Source organism: Rousettus aegyptiacus, unplaced genomic scaffold (assembly GCF_014176215.1).
Source record: "Rousettus aegyptiacus isolate mRouAeg1 unplaced genomic scaffold, mRouAeg1.p scaffold_m13_p_2, whole genome shotgun sequence".
Taxonomy (NCBI): Eukaryota; Metazoa; Chordata; class Mammalia; order Chiroptera; family Pteropodidae; genus Rousettus; species Rousettus aegyptiacus.
Window position 1 is genome coordinate 34,032,806 of NW_023416295.1, and position 27,744 is coordinate 34,060,549.

At 37.8% G+C, this 27,744-nt stretch overlaps 1 protein-coding gene across 2 annotated transcripts in view; it reads left to right on the forward strand.

The window, feature by feature from the left end:
* Positions 1-5,099: 5,099 nt before the first annotated feature.
* STAT4 (signal transducer and activator of transcription 4) overlaps positions 5,100-27,744 on the forward strand; it is a 101,881-nt gene continuing 79,236 nt past the window's right edge. Inside the window, exons 1-4 of one of the 2 annotated variants that reach the window (XM_016161653.2) lie at positions 5,100-5,218; positions 6,206-6,291; positions 25,805-25,933; positions 26,869-27,013. In XM_016161653.2, coding sequence (XP_016017139.1) covers positions 6,266-6,291; positions 25,805-25,933; positions 26,869-27,013 — 300 coding nt within the window. In that variant the 5' untranslated portion in view covers positions 5,100-5,218; positions 6,206-6,265. Of the gene's footprint in view, positions 5,219-6,205; positions 6,292-23,223; positions 23,337-25,804; positions 25,934-26,868; positions 27,014-27,744 lie in introns of those variants that run through there. The other variant, XM_016161658.1, reaches the window with a different exon arrangement.

A 27,744-nucleotide genomic window follows, 5' to 3' on the forward strand; every position in this document is an offset into this window, starting at 1 on the left:
CACCTGGTCTCTTTGGGCACCATATGCTAGTGAATCAGCAGGCCAATAGAAAAAGTTATTTTATTCTCTTGAGGAGAGAGGGTTGCTGCTATAGAGAGGAGCGTGTCTAGAATTAGCGGATTTACTGGGGTTTCTCTTGGTTCTTCTGCATCCAACAATCTCTGTTAAAGGGCAATTACATAAAAATAGTTTGATAAGACAAAAGAAACTAAAAGCTGAAATCTCTCAAGGATGAAGGTCTGGGTCTCCACACTAGGTAAGCAACCAAACCAGACCAAAATATTGATCAAGAGTATGGACAATCTAGAATGGGTGGTAAAGAAATAACAAATATCAGCTGTAGCAGCAAGGGTTATGGCTTGGTTTGCTAACCTTGTTTAGCCTTTAAAGAGATTACAACTGATCATTACCTTGAAGGACTGGACTTGTGCTTCCCCTTTTGGGAAAAGTAAGAACTAATTATTATTATGGATAAGAAAGTTGGGATATCAGATCTGAGTATCCCAAGGGAAGGATCATTACAGAACTCTCCTTCCCTCTACTTTGGGCTGCCTGTGAAATGACAACTATCATGTTGCCAGCATGACACTTATCATCATCACGGGAAGAATTAAGGTGTTTCTGCTAAACCAGTCCAAACAGTAAGCCATGATAAAGTGTAACTAGGGTGCACGAGATCAAGGGAAGAGCAGAGTGGAGAGTGATTTGATTCCAACGCTGGTTCTAAGAACAGCAAGAAGAGCCTGCCCAGGGCAGCCTATTGGCTAAAATCCCAAAATGTTCTTGATATGCACCAAGGCTAAGTCTTGCTTATCGAGTTTTCTCTAAAAAATGCAGAGTAATCAAGGAGAGAACAGACCTCCTGTCAACTAGAAAAGCCACCTCAGAACCAAGGATATGGAATGAGAAAGACATCTGCACATTTTGTTTTCGTTAAATGAAAACTCAGTTTTGTTTTTTGTTTTGGTGTGTGTGTGTGTGTGTGTGTGTGTGTGTGTCTGTGTATGCAGCACACCTGCAACAGTAGTACAAGGTAAAAGGAAGGAAACTTAAATTTTACCTCTCAGAAAAACCCAAAAAAGCAAACTATGGAGATCTTAAGAGGAGTATAAAAGCATATCTGTTTATTTAAATCTGAATTGAAGAAGAGTAGAAAAGGAAGACTAGCACTTTGTTTATCGTTGGAATCTCTATACTGATAAGCCACTGTATTGAGATTCAGGTGGTCATAGAAAGAGCAATACTTGGGATTTGGAAACTAAGGGCAGTGAATCCAAAGAGTCATGAAAAATATAGTCTATGTGACAAGATTCAATGACCTAAGCTGAATATCTATAAAAGGTCTCCATACCCAATACCCTCACATTTTTCGTTCATGAAGTAAACTGGTTTTGTATTCAAAATATTCAAGTGTATGATGAGATATAGGAAGACTCAATAAATATTTACAGAATGAAAAATGCTTATTGCAAAATTACAGGGCAGTGTTGGAAAATCCCTCTAAACTTCTAAAGGTCTAAACAACTTTGTCAGGTTATTAGTTTCTAGTAAGACCTTTTAAAAATCATTGGTAATTTACTGTGGAAAACAGCATGAAGTTTCCTCAAAAAACTAAGACTTGATCCACCATATGATCCAGCAATCCCTCTACTGGGTATTTACCCCTAAGACTTGAAAACCCATATCTGAAAAGATACTTGCACAACAATGTTCATAGCAGCATTTTTCACAGTGGCCAGGACATGGAAGCAACCGAAGTATCCTACAATAGATGATTGGCTAAAGAAGCTGTGGTACACATATACGATAGAATATTACTCAGCCATAAGAAGAGATGAAATACCGCCATTTGCAACAATGTGGATGGACCTCGAGATAATCATGCTAAGCGAAATAACCTGGACAGAAAAACTTGAAAATCACATGATATCACTTATATGTGGGATATAAACCTAAAAGCAACAAATAAATAGGACAAACAAACAGAGACTCATGTACTTGGACTAGTGGTTACCAGATGGTAAGAGATAGGGAAAAGGGGGGGAGGTAGATGAGGTAAAGGGGGTCAAATATATGGTATCTGAAGGAAACTGGACTTTGGGTGGTAATCACACAATAGAATATACTGATGTCAAATTAAATGTACACATGAAATTATACACGTATATTAACCAATGTTACCCCATAAATCCATAAATTTAATTTATAAAAAAGTTTAAACAAAGTATTGGTAATTGTAAAGCTAATTATTTGGAACACATGATTTAAATTGTGTATTAGTAGTACATTATGGTTCTCCAAAGAAAAAGAACTGATAGGATGTATGTGTGTGTGTGTGTGTGTGTGAGAGAGAGAGAGAGAGAGAGAGAGAGAGAGAGAGAGAGAGAGAGAGAGAGAGAGAGAGAGAGAGAGAGAGACTGAAAGAATTAAAATTGACTATGGAGATACAAACCCAAAATCTTCAGGGTAGGTTGGCAGGCCAGAGACTCAGAGAAGAGTAACAATTTGAGTTCAAAGGCAGTCTGCTGGCAGAATTCTTCTTCATCAGAGGACATCCATCTGTTTTCTATTAAGGCCTTCAACTGGTTGCACGGTGAGGCCTACCCAAGTTATAGAGGGTAATCTGCTTTCCTCAAAGTCTACTAATGTAAACGTTTATCTTAAATAATAAATACTTTCACAGAAATGTCTAGAATAATATTGGACCAAATATCTGGCTACCATGGCTAACCAAGTAGACACATAAAATTAACCATTACAAGCAATAAGTGAATATTCAAGTATATTTAATTAGATTATAAAGTTATCTTTGCATTGAGACAATGAGTATATTTGCTGAGTTTGCAACACAAACCCTTTGACTTAGTTGTTAAAGGATACATTTAAATACATTTAAAAGTTGATTTGTTCCCTGAGAGCTCCAAAGCAGCATCAGGCCCTAACAGTGGTTAGTTAACACCCCGAAGTTTTGTGCTGTGTGGGTTGCAGTAAGTGACCAATTCATCTTGGTTTTCCTGGGACTTTCTCAATTTCAGTACTGAAAATTCCATTTCCTCAGACCCTCATCAGTCCCAGAAAACCAGAACGCGGGCCTCCGTAGTGTGCTATGTTAAAACCCTTTAATTTTTGAGAGGAAGAGGGATTTAGGGCTGGCTGTGCTGGTAATCAAATAATTTATGTTTGAATTGAATAGGTGTGAATAACTTTATGCTTCCTGCATCCCACTTGGAAAGCAAAGAGGACCAGCAATGGGGCATTGTCCCTAGGTAACCTTATCATTTGCTGTGGCTAATAGGGAACTTCACCAAGAACAGTGCTGGTGATCACCCATCCAAAATAAGGTTTGACCTCACTGTTTGTATCTATGGCCTCCAAAGACAAAAGTCAGGGCCTTTCTAAAGAGGTGGCTGCCCTGTCATCAGGCATGGACCGGGTCTGTGATTGGGTCTGCCCTCCATTGGGTCATAAAAGCACCCATAACAACATAGGAGTGGGCATGCCAGGTGACCAGAGCCTTCCTGCACAGCCATAGCATTCCACTGTGGCAAGGATATACCTCTGTCACTCACATGTGACATTTCTTGGCTTCCTGACCCCATTTGCTTAAGCAGTATGTAGAAAAATTTTAGGATTCTAAAATTTATTTGGGACCATAGAGCCATAGAGCCCCTGAGTTTTGGGAAGATGTTGGAGAGGTGAGACTAACCTCCAAGTGCTCCGAGGGGCTCCCCTTTTATGTATTTGACATTGTGAGCATCCACACCAGGTTTTGTTTAATGAAAGTATTCTTTTTGTTGCTAAAATATTTGAAAAGAACAAAAATATAGTATACAAAATAGTTATAACATTTACCTATACAGATATAATTATGAGTATTTAAACCTCTTGAGTGCTAAAATGACCCCAGTATGCAAACACATATTTGTGTCTTTTTCTTTCATTTCCAAATATAGAATTCTTCTTCCTTCCCTTCTGTTTTTTTTTTGTTGTTGTTGTTTTTTGTTTTTTAAAGAAAAATTAAAGACCTAGATTTGAATGGTTAGGTTTAAATTCCAGCTGTGTGGTTTTCTAGCTCTGTGACTATGACAACTAAACTGAAGTTACTCGAGCCTTTGTTTCTTTATGTATAACATGAGTGTAATAATACTGACTTTCTGGGATCTGTCAGGATCAATGACATAATGTGTATAAAGTGCCTGGCGTATAGTTGCTTAATAAATGGTAGCTACTATTCTAATAAATTGACCACCAACTTTCAAAATAGAGCCTCTGCATACCTCTCACCAGTCTAATCTCTCACCATCCTCTTACAGTTCACTCAGTTCTGACTTGAAAATCCCTTCCAGTTCCAGTAGAGGCTTAAAACACTTCTAGAATAAACGCATAAGGAGTTTTATGAGGCATTGTTGTGGGTTTGGTAAGGGGTGGCAGAAGATGCTCGAAAGTGTGAACTTATAATGCCATCCTGCCCCAAATCATTGGATATGCTTCAAATACTCTGATCTGCCTGCATCCTATTTCTCTTCTTCACCAAACTAATCATTAGTGTTCTCCCAAGCTGAGGTGTGACCTCACCAAGAAGGTTTCCCCTTACTCTTCTCATTTAGATTAGAGGCCCTTCCTTTGCATTCCACCAAGGAACCCATGAGAAGGCACTGTCACCATGTGCTTTAACATTTTACCTTCCCAAGAATATTTAGCATACTCATTTCATGGTGCCCGTATGACTACAGTCTGTTGGAAGAAGATCTCTATTCATGGCCTCTGGATGACCATGTTTGATACAGGGTGACCCTCCTCTCCACCCTATTTCCTTCCTCCCCAATTGGAGTTGGAATAATTATGAGCACCCAACCCAAAGTCTTTGCTATGAACTATAAACTATGACTCGTCATCTATAGCAGTGGTTTCAGTTCCATTTGTGCATCAGTATCACCACTGGAACGTCAAAACAAGATACATGTCGGGCTGTCCATCCTCAAAGATTCAGTAGGTGTAGGGTGGGCTACGCATTGGTATTTTTTAAAAAGCCCCTCAGATGATTCTAATTAGAAACCAGGCTGAATGATGCTGAACTAGCACAGAAAAAAAAGAGCTAGTCTAATTAGATTCTACTGGAAATTTGAAGGAAGAAACATGGAATGAATTTTATAATGAAGAGTGGAATGGAGAGCGACAGACATTCACGAAATTGAAGGAGAGCTATGGAAAGTCAAAGGCACATATCATCTGAAGTTACCAGGGAGCAAAGAAAATGTGGTTGGTGATGAGGTTGGTGATTAGAGAGGATGGAGATGATGTGTACAGAGAAGCTGACACTACAGAGAGAGAGAGACAAAAAGAGAGATAAAGTGTCAAGGAGGAAAACAGACAGAAAGAGCAGAGGCAGAGACAGAAACCAAGAGAGATAAATGAGACAGCGAGAAAGAGAGTGAGAAACTTCTTTCGGAACCACCATCATCAGCCTAGAAACTTCTGTGGACTTCCCACTCATCATCCACATCAAATCTTGTCAATTCCACCTCGAAAAATCTCTTCGAAAGTGTCTCTTTTTCCTCTATTTCACTGTCGATGCCTTGGTCCCAGCCTCCATTGCTTGCTGAGACTATGGTAAAAATCTCATGTCTTGTCTCTCTCCCTCTAAAATCCTCCTACCCCAGTCTATCCCCAACATAGATGCCAATCACATGACCTCATTCTCTTATTTATGAAGCAACAGGTCTTCCTGATCTGGTTCAACTTGCCTCATCTCATTACAACATCTATCCTCCTCCAGACCTCACACTCCTGCCACAGCAGATCTGGCCCTTACCTTTGTAAAAGTGGTTCCCTCAGCATTCTCTTTTGTTTTTGGTAATGTCCTACTGGGTCCTCAAAACCTAGTTCAAAAATACTTCAGTGATGCTTTTACATCTCCTTCAGGCAGTGTTAGCTTATTACAAAGCTCCTACTTCCCCCATTACACTCTGAGCTCCTAAATGAGAAGGACTCTTCCAGTTACTTCTGAATTCCTAGGGCCCCAGAGGCACTCAGTGGGTGCCAAACAAGAAATAGACTGAATGTGGGGACTTGTAGGTAATTAAAGAGCAATAATTTGAGAGCCAAGGCATCGCTGTATGGGTAGACCAGCCCTATGTAGGATTCCGTATCCCTAGACTCTGCTCTTGGGTTTTCAATGTCTTGCCTTAGGCCAGTTTTCCTAAAGCTCCATGGAAACCTCAGCTAAATCTTCTGGAGGTGACAGTTCTGAGATGCAAAAAAGCAGATGGGGTGCAATAGCTATTTGTCCGTGTGGGTATTTGGATTGCAAGAACAGTTTCTTCCCTTTTTACTTTGAATCCTAAGAAAATGTCTCAATAAGGAAACTCAGTCTTGAAAAGGGAGGAGGTAGAGACATGTATTAACTCATTCTCTGTGACCTGAACCACTGAGAGCCTCCAACAAAGCTTGGTGGAGGGGTGGGGAGTGGGGGGGTCTGAGTACAGTCAGTGTTGCAGCAATTTCTCTGATGCAGAAAGACACTTGCAAAAAGCAATTTAAAAGACCAGCTTTTATTTTGTATATTTTGTTCCCCTTGACAGGGTTGACAAATGGAATAAGAGTTTTGCTCACTAGGGAAAGCTCAGTAGCATATATCAGGGCAACGAACTTGGAAATCTCTAGCAGATAAACATGATTCGGGGGTCTATTGAATGTTAATTCAAGGACTCTCATGAGTCCTGGTCACTTTCATTGGCTGAAAAAATATTTTAAAATCTTAACTTGTGTGCTAACAGTTTTCATCTTGGTCGTGACTCCCACTTGAGTCACTTGGTATTAGACAGAAAAATGAGTAGGAAGGGGCAGATCTGTGCCAATTGAAAGGAGAGAGGCTAGTCTGGGCAGAACATTTCGTAGGATGTAGATTTGAGCATAAGCCAACTGTGTTTAAAATCCTCATTCTTGTAAGCTAGCGCATGACCTCTCCATTAGGGGGAGGAGAGTCCAGAGGTACATATTTGCTGTCTGAAGTGGCCTGTGCAATTCATCTAGAAACCTGCATCACTGTGAACCTGAAATTAATCATAGTGATGAACAAGAAAATGCCGGGGCCACAGAGGTTAGTTTCATTTGATAAGAGTGGAATGTGTGGTCTAGCTGGGAATGTGCTGACATTCGTTACATTCAGAAAAATTCTACACAGCCTCTCTCTGGAGAGGATTCCTGGAAAAGAAAAGGGCTCCCTGTGAGGCCATAAGAATGAGAGCCCCCTCAGAGCCCTGGCTTTTGATGCTGTCCAGAATCACAGTGATCCTAACACCCTAACGCCATCCGATGCTGATGTTTTTCATCCTGCAAGAGAAAACATCTCTCCATCCATGCCTGCGGGGTTTCCTGCGTTTGTCCAAAGCATGTTAGAAGCAGAATGCCTAGTTAGTAATCAAGCACCAGTTGGAACTGTTTCCTACCCAACGTATGGTTTTAATTTTGAAGCTTTCCATTCCATTGTTCTTTAGCACAGTGAAGGGCTTATAACCCAGCTAACTGCATCTCCCGGTTTGGCCTGGGAAACCAAGTGCGATTCTGGCTTAGACTTCAAGCAGACTAGAGCCGCATTTTGTTGGTTTCTGTTGCTGCTGTTGTTAGTTTTTAAAAGAAGTGAGGACAGAACAAAGCGGCAGTGGGAATGGCATTTGAAGTTTGCTTTTGGTGTTTTGGAAAAATATGTACTATCCCTACAAAAGATGTTGCCTTCAAAATGTGAAAGAAAGAATTCCTTACTGTTTCAAGCTGGTTCTTGAAATGAAATGTTTAGAGAGCAGTAGAAATTTAGTAAGGGATCACAGACTTAAGAAGATGAGAGAAAATGGGAAAAGTCATCAAATATAATCCCTTGTTTTAATAAGACCATAATTTGTAGTTTTCTTTTGAAGTGATGCAGTTCAGAAATAGGTATTTTAGATGAATCTGGGTCTCTGTACATCTCTGCTTCCGTATCTTAGAACCCACGTTCACAAATTCTACTCTCACTTCTCTGAAGATGACTTTTGAATCTGTGTGTGCAGAGGAATTGGCATCAAATAGAACTGGGTTAAAATCTCAATTTTATCGCTTAACCGCTATTTGACCTTGCATAGTTTACCTGAATCCTCTGACCCTCAGTCTCCTCATTTATAATATGGGGATAATAGCTAACATGCAGGGATGATTTTAAGACTAAATGAGATAATGCTCTTACTTGGATAATGCACACAACTCCTTTAAAGTAAAAAAAATTTGGTAAAATTCAGTGTTTACTTAAATTATTTGTATCATAATATTATTTAAGTATACACATAAAATTAAAACTAGGTAAAAATACCTTAGAAATATATTCATCCCTACTTTTCACCATATACAAAACAGATTTTTTAAAATTAAATTCAATAAAAATATAATCCACAAAATTCAAATTAACAACAAATTTAATATAATGGGTGTAGTTTTCCTGAAGTTAAATGTATTTCCAATGTGACGCTGGCACAGTCACATGAAGATCCATGTGAGTTCAGCAAGTCTATAACCTCCGGTTTCATTGCACGGAGCCCAGGAATTCAGTCAGTCCCCAAACAGCTCCCCCAGCCTGTTTGCCAGGGCACAATGGGTTGTCACGTAGTATTTCTCCAACTCCATCTAAAACTATTGCTTGTGCTAAAGAGGGATGTTTTCTACCCAGCCACTTTACACAACCAAGAAGGGCCACTGGGGACCCCCCAGGCCAAGCTCAGCCTGAGGTAACCTTTGCCTTATTCAGTTGTAAACGGTTTTATAGAAAACCACTCCTCTAACATCCACTGAGAAATCTTCAACAGAGGAGTCATATGTTAACTTTCTTTTAAGAGGATCACTTTGTCAGCAGTTTTGAGGATGGGTTGAAGTGGCTGAGAATTAAGTCAGGGGAAGCCAGTGGGTCATAGAAATACCAGAAACATCCATAGAAATAGCCTGACGTTCAAAATATCACAACACTTTGACTATTCACCAACTTTATCCACTTCTTGTTAATATGACATTTCTGCTCCTGTCAATGAGCCTTGCTTTACCCTCCTTGAGCACACTGTGCTTTTCTGTCTGTTTAGCCTTTACTAACACCTTTCTCGTTACTTATAACGTCTTCTCTTAGTCCCTATCAAAAGTCATAATGACTCTTTAAGGTCCATCATCTCCATCCAGTCTTACTTAGTTTTTTCAAATTACCTAAGATGAATTACAAATTATCTTGTATTGAGGTACTTAGTTCAATACTATGAGTTGTCTCTTCCAGCAACTGGGAACAAAATTGACAGCAGGAATGTTCTTGCACACAATATCTCACTGGTTTTGGCTTGTTATAGCTCATTGTTCAGTGTTGGTTTTCAGTAATTTACTGACTTAATAGGTGAATAAACTACCCTCTGACTCATCTTGTAGATACCTGTCTATGGGTCTAAGGAAATTACACAATAAGTGCTGAAAAGGAATTCAGACTGGATGTTTTACATCAAATTCATAAGTGGAAAGTGAGAGTTCATTTCAGATATAGAAGCTTGTCAGAGAGCTTCAAATTAAGCTTATTTAATATTATTTTGCAAAAGAACATGCACAATTATGAAAGCCACAGAAAATGGGAGGTAGGAACATGTTTTTGAGTTTACTGATTTATAAGGAGAGTAAAAATAGAAGAGAATAGTGAAAAGATTGAAATAATTTTTTTCTCCATATGATTTGTTGTACCTTTGTTTTACTTCTGATCTTAACAAAAACAAAGTTGCAGATAAAAGCACTAGTCAGTAACTATATAAAGCAGGAAATAAAAAAATAATACTTCAGGGATCTACAGACGAGGCTATAGATAAGTTTAAAAAAATTATAAAGAAACCAAGTCATAATCGAAAGAGCTGTTTAAGACATTAATTCTTTTTGGAAATTTTGTCCTAGCATATACCAAATCTTCAAGTAATGGGGAAAAAGTAATTAGTACTAGTTACATCTTAATTGTTATTTCTTTGAAAAAAATTTAATAGAAAAGTCAGTACTGATTAGATCATAATTACAATGCTTCCTGATGCAGCTATTGTCATTGGAGAAAAACCTAACCAACTTTTTATCATTTTTATTTTTTTTATACCTAGTAAGGTGCTTTGCAAAAACTGGCATCTGGTAAGTGTTTATCGAATGAGTAAGTGGATAAATGAAGAATGAATAAATAATAATGTGTGAAGTAGTCATTTAATGATAGCTCTTGAATGGTGGCACAGTGTCTCAGAGGAACTGAACAATCTTCATAGGGCCATGTTTGAACGTACAATTTTTAAGGGATGGAAAATGCAGAACATCTCAGATTGTCTTAAATCCCCTGGTATAAGCTGTGTCTCCAGCTTTGGTCTCTACCTACCTTATGTGGACCTTGAGACCCCAGTCCGGTCATGGCATCTTTAGCTTGGCTGTGTACTTTGCACTTCTGGTCCCAGCTCTGATGCACAGATATAATTTACTTATCATTTGTCAATAAGTTAAAATATTTGATTGGTCTAGGGGAAAATATTGTTTATGTAAACTCAATATCTTGTTCCATTCATAATAGTCACTGTGGCAGTTTTTTTCCCTTGCTATAAAAGTTGAGCTTACAGGTCTTTAATTTTCAAAACTAAACTCTTTTCCTTTTTATTACATAACCATTTTATGTTGGCTTTTCTCCCAGTGTGCTGGCACTTCCTCAGTCTTCCATGAAATGTTAAGGAATAACAGATGTAACCCTGAAAAACTTCAACCAATTCAGCAAGTTTTCTGTGAAGTAAGTCATAGTCCTTGTAAGTTTGAATACAGCTTCTTTATAAACAATCATCTACTGTTGGTCTCTTTTTCTCTTTCTGGGGCTCTCTGTCCTCATTTCTAGTCCATGGTTTGGTACTATTTTGATACTCTATCCATCAGGCTATAATGGCAGCTTCTGATAAAAATTCAGCTCCAAGCCGTGTAAGAAAAAAAGGAGGAAATTTATTTTCCAGGTTAACTGAGAAGTCCAGGGGTATTGGGCTTTAGATATGACTAGGTCCAGGGATACATGTTGGCTTTGTTTAATGGCATCTTCCTTAGACAGGGGAAGAAGCCACTGAAAGCTATAGGCGTATGTGGTCCTTAACCACTCACAGTCCCCAAAAAAGAGTCAGAAAGATTGACCGCTGTAATTGGTCATCCTGGGTCCCACTGTGAGTCCAAGAACACCAGTCATGACAGGGAATAAAGTGCTTCTGGACTGAGACTTCTGAGTTCTTTACAACAAAGCCCAAAGTGGAATGGGAATCTGGCAAGCAGTCTAGATAATTTTAGCCTCTCACCCCCAGGTATTATAAAATCTACTTTGAGAATTTGAATTGGCCATGCATTTAAAGTTGAGAAGAAAATATTCCCAGGAACAAGGCAGACTCTCCAGTTAAAATAAAGACCAAAGCCTACGGGTGAGAAACCAAACATTTCAGCTGTGCTTTTGAATAAATTCAGTCAGGTGAATAAATAAACCTAAAACAATAGCCCTTTCTGAGCCAGAGTTTACACAATACAGTACACAGCAAAGGTGAAAGACTCTGCAGACAGGAGAAGTCTCTAAAACTTGTTCCCTGTGTTGGCCTTGACTCATCAAGGTGTTCTCAGTGGTAACCTGACCTTGAGTTTTGCACAGGCATCATTTATAAGAGTTAATTACCTTCCACCAGATAACTGCATTGGTTATTTCCAAAGAAAAGAGCAGCACTGTGTTGGAAGCTCCTGTGTAAGGAATTAAGTAGGGCGTGAGTACAGCCAACTTAAACAAATTTGGTGCTCTGTCAGTATTGCCAGAGAAGACAACAAAGTCAGTGCAGTTCTTACTACTTGGCGCTTTGCCTCAAATGAAGTGTTAGATTCCCTATCTGGGGATTCTGCCCTTTGCTGGAAAGATGAGTTGACTGGATGATCTAATCGTTTTTTCTACCTTTGCCAACCACTGTATGTAATCCCTTGTTAGCATTATTAAGCAACACCCAGTGGCTCTCTCTGGGAATGGCATAGGAAGTTAGAAATACAAACACAGGGAATACAGCTTTCCTCTATGATGTCAGCTTCTGTTTTAGTTTAAATATTTTTAGAGGATATCCCAGTTAAGCCAGACATCTTGTTTACAATGGGGCAGCATTGTAGAGTGTGGGCAAGAGGACAATACACTTATAGTACCAGTTACCACTGTGCAATCATGTCAAAGTTTCATGTTACATCTGATTAACTGGCTGCTTCTCATAAGGCCAGACGTGACAAGTTTCTCCACACTGAAAGAGTCTACAGACTGAATGCCATCTAAAAAGAATTTGAATAGAAAGCTCATTGGTACGTTACCATGGATCTTAGTTATTCCTGAGGATGAATGTCATTTTTGTTAATTAATCTTTTATACCATAACAACACTTGATAAAGATGACTTTTGTCCTCGTAATTTCCTTGTGGATTTTTCTACTCTTTGTAGCAATAAGGAAGGGAATGCAGAAGCCTTGCCTTTTTATGAGAAGTAAATTGGATTATTAGAGAACAGTCTCTAGAAAAACCAACCAACCAATCAACCAACCAACCAACATCCAACCTACTAACCAACCAATGAACAATTGTGGCTCTAGAATTTCTATACAGAAATTTCAGCCGGGTACTTGTCTTGAAGGTGCATTTGCATAGCAAGTATACCATCTTTACTCAGATGATATATTTTTTAGGGAGGGCTTGGTGAATGCTATGAAGAGGCAAGAGATCCCTGATCTCTTGGCATTACCGACTACTCTGTGTAAAGAAACCTAAATAAATAAAGTGCGAACGAAACTTTTATCTAAATTGACCAAATTCCTGGCTCAGATCTTTCCTAGGTGTGAACCTGACCATGCCATCTCTCAGGTATTCAGCTTAAGCAAAGCCAAAAATAAATCCTTACAACCCTTTGACCTAAGCATCGTTCACACCCCCTCTCCTTTTCCCCACATCTGTTCTGCTGTAAAGGATTGTCCAACACACTTGCCACAGCCATAGAACAAGTTGGCGGGTCTAATAAGCCCTGTGATATCTCAGGGATAAGGTCATTCTACAATCACAGATGACAAAAGTCTAGAGAATAATACTCGTCTCATTTAAATGTGAAAGGAACTCCTTTATAGGTAACTCCATTTTCCAGTCAGTCTGTGATTTGGCTTCCCTGTGAGAATAGTGCCCTCTGGTGCTTGTTAATGTTCTAGTCTGCAAACTAGGTAAGGAAAAGAAAACCTTTACAACTTGAACATGAAAAGGTTGATGTAATAGAACTGGCTGTTCCTAAAAAAAAAAAAAAAAAAAAAAAAAAAAAAAAAGCACTTTTTCATTAAAAACTGTGTTCTTAACTGTGTGTTAGACTTTTATGCTCTAATATAGCATAAAACGAAGAACTTGGTAGTTCACACAGAAAGAGCAAGGTAGGCCATAGCCAAACATATTTGTGAAGTCAAACAATTCTTAAGAGAAAGAAGATAGCAACCCTTCATTTTTAAGATTTAGTTCATTATTTTCATAGCCAATCGAACTACAAACATAGATTCACCAACCATGGAAGCAACTAAGTTAATTTTTAGTTTAGTTTGGTTTGGGACTGCATAGCCCTTGGTAATTTCTGCATGTGGAAAAATGTTATACTCTACTAATGACAGTTGTATTTTTTTCCATGAATCAGGTATTTGTTACAGGAAGGTATTTTCTTTTGGGATTTTTATTTTTTATTCTTATTTTATTTCACTTAAATTTGAATTATTTTATTTGCTTAGAGCAAGAAATTCCAAGCTGGCGAAGATCTGATAGAGATTTTTTTTTTTAAGACCAAACAAATAAGAAGAGGAGAGAAAGTAGCTGTTTTAGTTCATGTCCAACAAAATGCATTTATCCATCTTGTTTTATAGGGTAATATTTGCCTTGGTTCTTGTCTTCCCTTTCTCTCCCTTTTTTGGGGTCCTCCAGTAGATAATGTAGGTAGCGTGTGACATGACTGGGGCTGGGAAATGTCGCTGTAGAACACGGAAGGCACACTAGCAGCATTCCCATCTATAAATGTGTATTTTCTGGTTAGATAGTATAAGTCTATATTGTGTTTTGTGGGGTGTACATGTGGTTAAATTTTTAACATCATGCCAACATTTGAAATTCAAGAGATTTTTTTTTTCTTTACAATCCAGATTTTCAGCTTCTCCTGAAAGATGTCAGGAGAAAAAAGACTTTCAGGTACCTGTTAGGTTCCCCTCAAGCTAGCTCATTATCTGCCTACCCCAGAAGGTCTCTGAGTGCACAGCACTGGATTTACAGTCATTCTTCATTAAATGGCATTATGTTTATATACAGACCACTGGATGTTGGTGCTAAACTTCCAAAATACTCATCCAAAGCCCTATCAGCTCCATCTCACTTGCTTACTTTGCTTCCTCCAACCACAAAACCAAATTTCATTCTGTCCCTTTGCACTTTTTTCCCACAGTAGTAGAGAAAGACTCATAGCCTTTCTAGACGATGCACCTTCTAACATCTCCACCCACCTCTTCCCGTAGTGACTCTCACCTTGAAGCATCTGGATCAGAGGTACAGAAGTAACTATACTGTAATTACACAAAAGAAAGATACTAAATTTTCCACCCAGGACCTCATATGCCCCACAAAGTATCTTAGATTTAGAAAAAAGCATCTTTTCCTTCAATTGGATGTGGCCTTGCACTTACACTCATATCTAGGAAATTGGAGCAGTTTAAATTTCAGTCCTCACTCATCCTCCGGACCAGTCATCCTGCGCGGTAAACAAATCAAACAACTATCTCAGAGAGTCTGGTACCAACTGACCTTGTTTATAATGATTCTTTTATAGCATCCATTGTTCAGATTATTTTTCTTACTGTCCGGAAGGATACCAATCTTAGGCCTGTATCGGTGTCTTATCTTCTTATTAAATTTATTGAGGGTGACATTGAGCAATACATTATATAAGTTTCAAGTGTACAATTCAGTAATATATCCCCTGTATATAGCATCGTGTGCTCACTACTCAAAGTCTAGTCTCCCATATATTTGACCTCCTTTACTCTCTTCACCTTCCTCTTTTCTCCTCTGGTAACCACCCTGTGTTGTCTGTGTCTAGGCAAGATAAACATCATTTTCCTTCCATCTGCCTGGATACAGTTCTTTCATCCATCACTTTTTTCTGTTGTTGTTAACCATATCTCCTGCATTTTTTGATTACTTTGTTCATTTTTGTCTTTAACTCTCCTGAATTTCTGTGGCACATATGTTAAACATTGTAGTTCAATTGAGCTCTTATTAGTTTAAAATGCTTATTTTGTCTTCACTACCAATATGATATTTCCTCAAGCAGATTTCTCTTTAAATCACTCTCATTGTGATGAGCACAATCTATAAGCTCAACAAATATTTCGAATTGAATTGATTGAATTTCCAAACTAGTATACAGCCTCAGCATCTAAATGAATCTCTGGGGACTTCTGCTTTGGACATGATAGATTAACAGGAATTAAGGTTGCTAGGTAAAACCCAAGAAGCTCCCTTAAATTTGAATTTCAGGTATACTATAAGTATGGATCATACATATACTAAAAAAGTATTCATTGTTGGTCTGCCATTCAGATTGGATCAACCAAATGTGAGACCTATTAATCTAATAAAATCAAACATAGATATTACAAGAAAAGAAAGCTACACACCAATATTTCTCGTGAAAATGGAGGGATTTAAATCCAGCATTACATACAAAGAAATATCCATCACAACCAAGTGGGGTTTATTCCAGGAATGCAAGACTAGCTTAAATTTGAAAAATCAGTGTGATTCATCACAGTAATAGAATGAAGAAGAAAGAACATGAAAAAGGTAAAAAAAAAAAAAAAAAAAAAACACACCAAAACTATATTTGACAAAACTCCACACTCAATTATAGTTCCTCCCTCCGCACACAAAAGGAATAGAAGTGAATTTTCTTAACCTAATAAAGTATATGTATGAAAAACTTATAGCTAACATTATGCTTAATGTGAGAAACTGAATGCCTTTCTTTCAAGATGGAGAGCAAGGCAAGAATGTCCCCTCTCATCATTCATTAGCATCGCACTGGAAGTCCTAGTTAGTGTAATAAGGCAAGAAAACGAAATAAAAGACATACAGATTGAAAAAAAAAAGACATAAAACCGTCTTTATTCACAGATTATATGATTGTGTATGCAGACAATTACAAAAAATCTAAAGAAATGCTAACTGGAACTAATGGGGGAAAACAGGAAGGTCACAGAACACAATGTTAATATACCAAAGTTAATTTCATGCAGAGTAAAAGGAACCCTTATTCACTTCTGGTAGGACTGCAAAGTGGTGCAGCCACTATGGAAAACAGTAAAACTAAGAATTGATCTACCATATGATCCAGCAATCCCTCTACTGGGTATTTACCCCAAAGACTTGAAAACTCATATTCAAAAGATATTTGCACACTGATGTTCATAACAGCATTATTCACAGTGGCCAGGACATGGAAGCAAATGAAGTGTCCTACGATAGATGATTAGCTAAAGAAGCTGTGGTACATATATATAATGTAATATTACTCAGCCATAAGAAGGGATGAAATATCGCCATTAGCAACAACATGGATGGACCGCAAGATAATCATGCTAAGCAAAATAAGCCAGATGGGAAAAGTTGAAAATCACATGATATCACTTATATGTGGGATATAAACCTAAAAGCAATGAATGAGCAGGACAAACAAACAGACTCGTGGACTATAGGCTAGTGGTTACTAGTGGAGTGGTGGAGGAGGGGGGAGGTAGATTGGTTAAGGGGATCAAATATAGGATTTAGGGTGAGGGTGAAGTGGATAAAGGGGATCAAATATGTGGTAGCTGAAGGAAACTGGACTTTGGGTGGTAAACACACAATAGAATATACAGATGTGAAATGATAATGTACACCTGAAAATTATATAATTGTACTAACCAATAAACTTAATTAAATTTTTTTTAAAGAGTTAATTTCAATGAACTAGAATTTGAATTTAAAAAGTATCACTTGTACTTGCACCGTGCCCACCCCCACCCCCCCTAAAAAGAGAGAGAGAGAGAGAGAGAGAGAAGTAATTTGGCATAAATCTAACAAAAATGTATAGGATTTAAATATGAAATATTAACAAAAGAAATCAAAAACTTAAAGGGAAAGATATACCACACTTCTTTTTAATACTAATTTCTTTCATTTCCTTCAATACCACCACAACAAAAACCATACTGATTATTCATGAAGCCTAGGGAGCAGAAGGGATATGCAATAGAGACAAAAATAAAATAAAATAACTTGATAGAAATCATTAGACATGGCTTTCGGGCCCACCACTAGAAATTTCTCATTGACCCCTTTTATTGGACAAGTTTTGTGCCATGTTTTCTTCTCTCTCCCATCCTTTCCACCTATTCAATTCCCTTTGTATCTTCTTCTTTCCCTTCTTCTTTTCTCTCTTATCTTCTCCATTCTCCCAATTTCTTTTTATGTCTTTAAATGGGGTACATTAGCTGTCTTTTTAGTTTTCTTTTACCAATTGAATTAGCTTAATTAATGTCTTTTCTTAAGCAAAGATAGTTCTCTACCTAAAATATTTGGGAGAATGGGAGAATGAGAAGAGAGAAAAGAAAACTTCTTCAACTTGGTGTTCAGATAGAACTGATGTATGTTAAATCATTATATCAATTTATATAACTATAGATAAACCACCAGGCACTGATATAAACACTGACACACAAAGAAAAATAATACATAATCCTGACCTTTTAAATATTCAGTTTAGAGACAGAGAACAATATATGAAAAATACATAAAATAGAACAAGGTGGTTAAGGGCTATTTAAGATCAGACAAACAATTTTTTTTTATGAAGGGTCTACAATTCAGGTATCTTAGATTTCTGTCAAGCCTTATTTTTTAATTTGTGGTTCAGCAAGAAACAGTCACCTTATGTACAATATAAACAATGTGCTATACAACCACATAATTTGCTAAATGTTTTGGAACCCTATTGGCAATGAGTCTACCATCATGATTCACTGAGGACTTTTAAACGTATAGGTAATTGTCCATATGCTCCAAGGGAAAGCTAGAGAATTGAAGTATATGTATCATCCCTAATCAATAGACTATGCAATGAGCTTCTCTATTTTTGAATTCGCATTTAGATTCTTAAACTTACTTACTCCATAGCTGTCTAAGAAATGTATTGCTTTTCTTATAAAAGCAGATAAGATTTTTCATAAAGGTGAATGGTTTCAAGCATTGTTTCTGGAGTCAAATATCCCTGAGTTTGAATCCTGAGCCTGCCCCCTACCATATGATTAACACTGACAAGGTCCTCCAGCTTCATTAAGCCTAGACTCCTTGGCTGTCAATTGCAGATGAGAACGATATTTAATCCTATGGTGTTTTATGAAGTTCTCAGCATTGTCCAGCTTTGAGTTAAGAGTTGAAGAAGTGCTGTTACTGGAAAGAATGCTGATTCGTACTTTGCAATGCTTCTGAAGCGACAGTAGAGGGAGCACTGTCACAGGGAACTGGATTCGAGAACATCTTTAGATGTTAAACCCTTTGTGCAAGACATTGTCTCTGTTCTGATGGAGCTTGAACACCTGCACACAGATGAGCTGTTAAGACCCACGTCAGACTGTCTTGCCCAGAATAATCCTTGCTGTATCACTCATTTGGTACTACTACATGCTACTTTGAGATTCAGTGTATCTATTTATGTATGAGTTCTGTCCGTCCAGCATTTAATTCCAACTCACCCAGCTTCCTCAGGTCACATAAAAAAGGAAGCTTGGAGAGGTAAAATGAAAATCAACTAATGTTTAGATTATTTGAACAAGAATTCGGAAGGCAGAGCTGGCTTACAACCTGCAGTAGGGAAAGTGATATCCCTTCTCTTCCTCTCTCACTGCCTTCAAAATAAGCAGCTGTACTTAGCATAGTAGAAAAAGCAGCCAGAACTTACTTTGAATCTCCTCTACTTCTGATTGATAAGTGTGAACCTACCCATATCACTTCACCTCTCTATATCATAAGGTTTGAAACTTTATCATGAGAGGGGAGGGAAGACGAGGTAAACCTAATGACCTCCGAAGTTCCTCACAACTCGATTATTGTTATTCTATTAATAATAACAATTATTGAGTATTTTCTCTTATCTCATTCATTATTCTATATCTTTCAATCTTGCCAGCAATTTTGTATGGGATATAATATCCCCATTTTTTTTATAGGGAGTTTAAAGCTCATAGAGTTAAGTATTTTAAAAATGGCAAAATCAGAACTAGAATCTATTTTTCTGCAAATCTATATCCTGAGATTACCCTCTTACGATGAGGCAAAAAAAAAAATAGAAGTAAAACTTATAACTAGAGCAATTGAGGGATATCTTATAAGGAAGAAAGAGATTTGTGATGGCCTTTGAGTTTAGGAATTCACTTTAGGGTATTTTTGTTTGTTTGGCTTTGGGTTTTTTCTTCTTTTCTTCCCCCCTACCCACCAGTTTTGAGGGATTCGCGAGGCCAAAGCCAATATAAAGGCAAGAAATTGGGGACCTAGCTATTTAGACTGGATTCTAAGAAAGGGAAGCAAAGTGGACATAGAGATAGATACCCTTTCTCAGAAGCCTAGCTCAGTTCATGAATTAGGAAGGGAGAAATAGATTTAAGACAAAAGCTTTAACCAAGAAAATAATTGTTCATTTGGGTGAAGAGTTCCTCATGATATTTACTTCTGGTTTAACTGATTTTGGTGGATAGGATATGGTAGAATAGAGCAGAGATTTCAAACGTGTTGTCTGCTGATCCAAGGGGTAGTCCCCAAGACCTTTTAAGGGTGTCTATGAAGTTAAATTTATTTTTATAATAATCCTGTTTTGCCTTTTCACTCTGTTGACATTTGCACTGATGGCACCAAAGCAATGAGGGGTAATGTTTGTGCTGTAGAATGAACTAAGGCAGTGATGTCAAATTATGCTAGTAGTCATTATATTTTTCACCACTACAAACTCAAAAATTTTTAAATTCTAGTTTGACTTAAACATATTTTTGATGAAGCAAGAAAATTAATATTATTAAATCTCAGACCTTGAATATGTGTCTCCTTAATATTCTGTGTGATGAAATGGGAAGTACACTTAGTAATGTATGACGATTGCCTCAAGGAAAAGCACTTGGATGACTGAGTTGCCCACAAAGTGGCTAATTTTTTTTTTTTTCACAGAACACCGTTTTTACTAGAAAGAATGACTGACAAGCTATAGTTATTCAGACTTGGGTACTTGGAAAACAGTTTTCTGAAAATGAACAATGTGAGACTGTCACCTCAAGGAAAACAATTGCCAATATTTGTTTCAGTAATAAATTTGGAGCTTTCAAACAAAAATTAGAATTTGGAAAACTTGTATCCTTACTACAAGCTTAACAGCTTCTCAATACTTAAAATACTTTTCTAATGAGATCAGTGATGATATTAACTAATGTGATTGATATTGTATAAAGTATGTTGACATTTAGAAGATCTGCATAATTCAGTGGACCAGTATTTTCCAAGTGATCAATATGTGATATTACAAAATCACATGTAGGTAAAGGTTGCATTCAAAATACAAGATACACCAATCAATATGGTAACAGCACTGAACATGTAAAGTTTGCTGACATGGCTTCACCTTCCACAGTGAAACTAATCCTTAAACTACCACCTGTTGAATTTGGGTGTGGCATTAACAAAGGATATCCACAGCATTTGAAAAGGCTATTAAAATGTTCTTCCCTTTTCCAGTTATATATGTTTGTGAGTCCAGATTTTCTTCATATACTTCAACCAAAACAATATTTTGTAACAGATCAAATACAGAAGTAGATATAAGAATCTAGCTGTCTTCTCTCAAGCCAGATATTGAAGAGATTTTTTTAAATGTAAATCAATGCCATTCTTTCTCCTAATTTTTTGTGTGGTGAAAAATACACTTGTTTTTCATTAAAAATGTTTATTTTAACACATAATGTGTTTAAGGTTATAATTTTAAATAAATAAATATTTTAATTTGCTCCTCAGATTTAATTTTTAACATAGTAAATAAATATTTAACAAAGGATAGTAATATTCAAAATTTGTTTGGAGTAGTCAACAGTTTTTAAGAGTATAAAGGTATCAGGAGACCAAACAGTTGGAGAGCTGTTAGGGTAGTCCCAAGGTGAGATTCTTAAAGGGAAGAAAAGAACAAGCTCTCAGCTTTGTATAGCACTCAACAGTTGAATACAATGATGATAAAGACACACAAAACCAATATGACTAACAATAAAGCAGGAAGTAGAAAGTGCTAAATGAGTGGTCTAGATCTGTGCTATCCAATAGGGCAGCCACCAGACGCATGTGGCTATCGAGCACTTGAAATGTGGTTGGCCCAAATTGAGATGTCCTGAAAGTGCCAAGTATGCACCAGACTTCAGGGATTTAGTATAAAATAAGGAATGAGACTATCTTATTAATAACTTTCACATTGCTTATATGCTGAAATGTTATTATTTTGCATGTATTGGGTTATCTATAGTATTAATATTAATTCCACCTTTTCCTTTTTATTTTTTTTAATGTGGCTACTGGAAACTTACATATACGTGGCATGTATTTTATTTCTCTTGAACAGTGCTAGTTTGGATGGGAAATGTAATGAGAATTCAGAGCAAGGAAAAGTTGCTATGATTGAGGTCATCAGTGAAACCTTCCTTGAGAAGGATATAGTTTCAAGAAATACACCAGTCAGGGGAAGAAACTGTAGAGGAAGGGAACATCAGAACTGAAATATGAGAGGTTAATCTAGGGAGCAGAGGAGGCTGGTCTGAGTCAGATCATGGGCTCCTGTAGGGGACAGAAGTTTCCAGGATAGGTTGGAACCAAATTATAGAGAACTTTGAATTTGGTCTTTTTCTTATATGTGGGTGATCACTTCCCCAGATGAAAACTGGACTTTTCCTCATAGCTTATGGAATAGTCTGAATTAAGCACTTTTTTCCATTTAGGGACATAGCAGCCTAAGCTCCTGAAAAATGCCCAGTGGACAAGCAGCCAGGACTAGGCCTACCTGACCAGTGAATTTAGAGTGATATCCAGTGTGGGAATTTGGGTAGATTGACTTATTTTTTTACCGAGGGAGAGAAAAAGGTGGCACATTTAAGCAAATGATATTTATGTCACCTGGGAGAAGAGAAGAATCCTGACAGTGTAGATGTATGATGGCTGATCAGGCATTTTACTTTCGTATACAATATTGCTCTAGGCATGTGCATTAGCAGATTGAGTCATTCTTTCTATCTCTTTCAGTCTACTTTTATTTTTGTCCTTATTTTTGTGAACGTTTATGGAACTCTTGTTGTGTGTCAGGGGCCTAACAATCTAGCTTTAAGGAGATGAAATGAAAAGACGGGAGCTGAAACATCTAGACTCTTAGCCAGGTTCAGCAGCTAACTCATCAAGTAACTCTGGTCAAATCTCTGGGCCTCAGTCTCTTCAAACACAAAAGAGTACTTAGAACCAGACGAGATCAGGGCTCTCTCCAGCTCTGCGATTCTAGAACAGGCTCATGTCACAAAGGGAGAAAAGTATACCAGAGCAACCAGGCACAGGGCTACTGGGGAGGGAAGAAGGATGCTGGGCCAGTAAAGGCAGGCTTCTGTGGCCTGCATAGAAGCTGGCCCAAACCTTTGGGTGAGGTTGTCCTCCCAGGCAGCAGACCTTGCTGGAATTGGAGTTTGGTGTTTTGACCCTAGCTACCCACCCGGCTTTCATCCCAGGGCCTGGCTCACCAGAGTGAGTGGAGTCTGAAGGGAGGAAGACAAGAAGCCAGGAATTTAGCTCCAGGCAAGTAAGTCTGCAGGGGTTTTCAGCCTGTTTGCAGAAACTAGTGATGAAAGTAAAAGCTTAGCTCCCACCCCACCCACCTTCTCCTAACCACCTTGGGCCACCTGCAGTTGCAGGTGACTGGTGGAATTGAGAAAAGAGGGCGTCCTGCCAAGGGGCTTCAGCCTTTTTCTGTTCTTTAGCATTTCTAGAATAGGGAGTGGGTGGGAACCGACCCAAGTAAAGTCCCAGAGACGCGAACACTGACGCACAGGAAAGCCTCAAGTGGGAGGAGAGATGCAAATCCTCTAGTGACGATGGCGTCAGAGGTTTTGTACTGGGGACTCTGAAGGGCGATTCTGGCTTTGGACTTGAGCACGGCCTGGGAACTAGGCTGACAGAGCCAGGTAAGTAAGCAGACCACACCTTCGTGTTGCTTTTTCGAAGACACGCGAGCCAGGAAATGCTTATGCAGGCTGCTGCTGAGGCTTTGCTGTTTTCCCTTGGTTTTGGCAGTTAATTCATTTTAACTTGTCTGAGGACGGGTGATTTTGAAAAGCAGCGTCCGGGTCGGTGATTCGAAGCCGCGCTCGCGCGCAGGTCTCAGCGGAGATTGGGGACCGTGCTCCGCCGCCGGGTGCCTGAACCGTGGGGGAGAACTGTGGCTCACTCGGAGGTGTGTCCTCGCCAAGTACTGAAAGCGAGACCCTCTGCACTTTCATAGCCAGCTTCTCTGAGTGGTGATGTCTGACATTAGACTGCGTACCTGAATTTCACCAAAAAAAAAAAAAAAAAAAAAAAAAAGCCCACAACTAGGATAACCAGTGATTATGACTTTGGAGAGAGAGAGAGAGTGGTGTTTTAGGGCAGGTCATCTCCTTTGCAAACTCTGGGTCACAGAGCCAATAAGGCACCTTTAGCTCCCCAACAGTGGGACGAAAGGCCCGTTTATATAGACCTGCCGAGGCCAGGCATTCAAAGAGGATAGAAAGGAATTCAATTTTCAGAAGAAATGTTTCCTAGTTTTCCTGGGATGGGGAAGTTAAGTGCTTAAAGAGTACAAGCATAGAAATGTAATGAAGGATGTGCGAAGGCATTCCTAGAGACAGCGACAGAGAAGATTGTCCTAGGATTATATCCTTATCCTTCCTTTATTTGGCCTTGAGTTCGGCCCTCTGGAAGGTGGACTAGGGGCCTAAGAGTGATCTTTGTAACTTTAGGATAGGTTCGGTTCACTTAATTCTTTGTTAGAAAACAGATTTTCATTCAAATCTTAGCAGATTTAACAGTAGTAGCAAGTAAAATTGTAATGTTATTTTCAGCTCTTGTTCTCTCTTGTCATTAACTAGAATAAATTGATGGGATATAGCTGGACAGTGTCAATAGTAGCATGGAAGCAAATGTTCCAATTTCGTGTGGAATATATACACCTGGAAAGAGCGGTGATGCATCTGGTGTCATGAGACCTTAAAGCTGTGCATCTTGGGCAGGAGTCATTTCCCAACCCTCAGATTGTTTTCATTTTTAAAATTAGGGTACTACTATCCATCTGCCCTATTCACAACAACATCAGGAGCGCCCCTCATTCATTTAACAGGCACTTATTGAGCACTTACGATATGCCTAGACTTGTCAGGTGGAAAGGCTTCGTAAATATAAAGTAATATGCAAATGAAATATTATTTCTTTTCCCAGTTGCTTCCTTTTAGCAAAACATTGGCAATAATTATCTTCTCGATCAGGTGCCCCTAGATGGTTCCATTTGAAACCTGAAATCTATGAAATTTATCATCATAATGTTCCATAAGCAAAAGGAAACCTTAATTTATCTACAAGATAGGGTGAAATACCATGGTGGTTAATCACATAAAATGTTTTTTTTTTTTTTTGATCTAGAATTGCTGACAAAACAATAGAAATTTTGATATTTCAAAGAGTAGAATACTGTAACTTCAAGGAGAGGTCATATTAATTTTCCCAAGTTAGGAAATATATCTAAAGCTCCTAAATTGGCCAGAGTGGGGTTATGTGGGGGAAACACATACTTTTATTTTATGACAGGCTGCCAAATATGTATCAAGTGTGGTTTCTTCCTTAGGTAACTTGAGGGTTTAACCACTGTCAGACGGATGTACATCAGAGACTAATTAAAAGTTGACTTTAAAAGCTTTGCCTAGCTGTAGTGGATCATCACAAAAATAAATGAAAATATGTATTGGTTCAGAGATATTTTGAACTGAAAGAATTATAGCCCATGAAAATGCATACATTAAACTCTTCAGAAAGCTAAGACTGAATTAGACTAAAACTCTAGAAACATAAACTGACTCTCAGACAAATCTGAAATGTAGAAAAAAGAATTGGGTAACTCATATAAAATAAGCTTTTATTTGGGTATTCCTCACTCGTAAAGCCTTAAAAGGGTCTTAGGAGGTATAGTTAAATATGCTATTTACCTTGAAGTTGCTTAAAGTCTAATAATGTAGAGGGAGCAAGGGATAGGGGAGGAGCTTGTGGAGAGTACAGATGGGGATGGGATGGGGAGAGGGGTGTCCAGCAAAGAGTGAAAGTTTCCTGAAGAAGGTGGAACAGGGTTCCTGTTGGAGCAAAGAAGGGGATGGTTTGGAGACAGAGGGAGTATCTTGTTTAATTCATTAGGGATGACTTATGGAAAAGTTTAGAATTGCTCTATCTTTGGATTGAAAGCATTTTCCCTTTTCTGTTTTAATTGAATGACTATAAAAGAAAAGTAATTTTTCTTCAGTTGCGTAACTAATGGACAATATGGTTTTTATTTGAAATCTATGAAAATCATGAGATATACCACAGTTATTAATATTACTTTTAAACTCTAATTTTACCCCCTGTTTTATAGCATGTCTCAGTGGAATCAAGTCCAACAGTTAGAAATCAAATTTTTGGAGCAAGTAGATCAATTCTATGATGACAATTTTCCAATGGAAATTCGACACCTGCTGGCCCAGTGGATTGAAAATCAGGACTGGTAGGATTAAACATTATTGTATTTCTTCTACAAGTAGATGCACTTTATATTCTATCCTTGTGGATTTATTCTATGGTTCACTTTTGACTCAATAGGTGCATTTTTTTTTTCAGATAAAAAACTTCTTCAAAGTTTTGGAAAGCTTTTTCAAAAGAAGAGAATCATTATCCTTCCTGGTTTCATTTACTGTAGATGAAAAGTTAATGGCGCTAGTGCTTTGTTTTCCTGTAGACTAAAACTCCAACCATTTTCTAAACATTAAAATCCAAGAAGAAAATCTATAATCTTCATATAAGTGTAATCACACCATATTTGACTTTTAGTGACTGACTTATTTCCCTTAGCATATGTTTTCAAGATTCACTTGTGTAGCATGTATCAGAATTTCCTTCCTTTTTTAGGGCTGAGTAATATTCTATTTTATCTATCTATAATCTCACATTTTGTTTATTCATTCATCTGTTAAAAGACATTTGAGTTGTTTCCACTTTTTGACTATTGTGAAAATGCTACCATAAACACTGGTGTACAAGTATCTGTTTAGGTCCTTCATTTCAATTATTTTGGGTGTCTACCCAGAAGTAGAATTGCTGTATGTAATTCTGTATTTATATATGGAGGAATCTCCATCCTGTTTTCCACAATGGCTGCACCATTTTTCATTCTCACCAGCAATGGGCAAGAGAGTCAATTTCTCCACATCTTCACCAATGCTTATTTTGTTTTCAATAATCTCATCCAATAGATGTAGTTTTTTTGATGTGCATTTCCTTAACGATTAGTGATGTTCAGTATATTTTCATGTGTACAGTTTTTAAAAAAGCTGTTAAATGCTTATCACCATAGAATAGATTTATCACTTTAAAATTGGTGTGGTAAAAAGTAGGCATTTTCTAAGTTATTTCCTGCTGTGTAATAATACTTGTGTTTTTTAGGGAGGCAGCTTCTAACAATGAAACCATGGCAACAATTCTTCTTCAAAACTTGTTAATACAACTGGATGACCAGTTAGGTCGTGTTTCCAAAGAGAAAAACCTACTCTTGATACACAATCTAAAAAGAATTAGGAAAGCCCTTCAGGTGAGACATACTTTTTCAAAATATTTGGATTTATATTATTTTAAAACCAGATTTAAGAAGGTAAAATCTGAATTCTTTTACCATCTTAAATTTTGTTCTCAATTTTATTTCATTTCTCAATGTTTTTCATGAAATTTTGAATTTAAAATGCACTATAAGTGGGAGTGTATGTGTGATTTACATGTGACTATTTGTTACTTATGATAAAATTTGGCAATACTGGAACAAGGATTTAAAAGATAATAATTTCATGGCTACCCCCCTCCTCCGCCCCAGGCTTCCTTGCCTTGTCTCGTATGTAACAATTTAGAGTTAGTATTATTCTCTTTCATAGCTGGAGGTATCACGGTTGCATGTGCCTTCCAGATTTGATTTAAATCTCACCTGCTTCTAAAATCTTTCTATGTTGCATTCTAGCTCTCTATTCCAAAGGTTCGCCCAGGCAAAGCCCATCTCTGTGTTCTCACAGCAATGGATCACATTTGTACCATGGAGTTTAGTGTATTCTACATTAGAGTTATTTTTATGTATTTGTCTTCTCCCACAAACTGTAGGCTCCTTGAGGCAAAGACTTCGGTATTCAGCTTTGAATTCCCAGCGCAGGCTGGACATATGATAGATGTGTAATATTCATTGATTAAAGGGATGAATGAATGAAGTGAGTGAATCAGGAATCTAAATAATTAAGGACAGCCTAACACTGAGCTAACCCCTGGGGTATTAAGGAAACA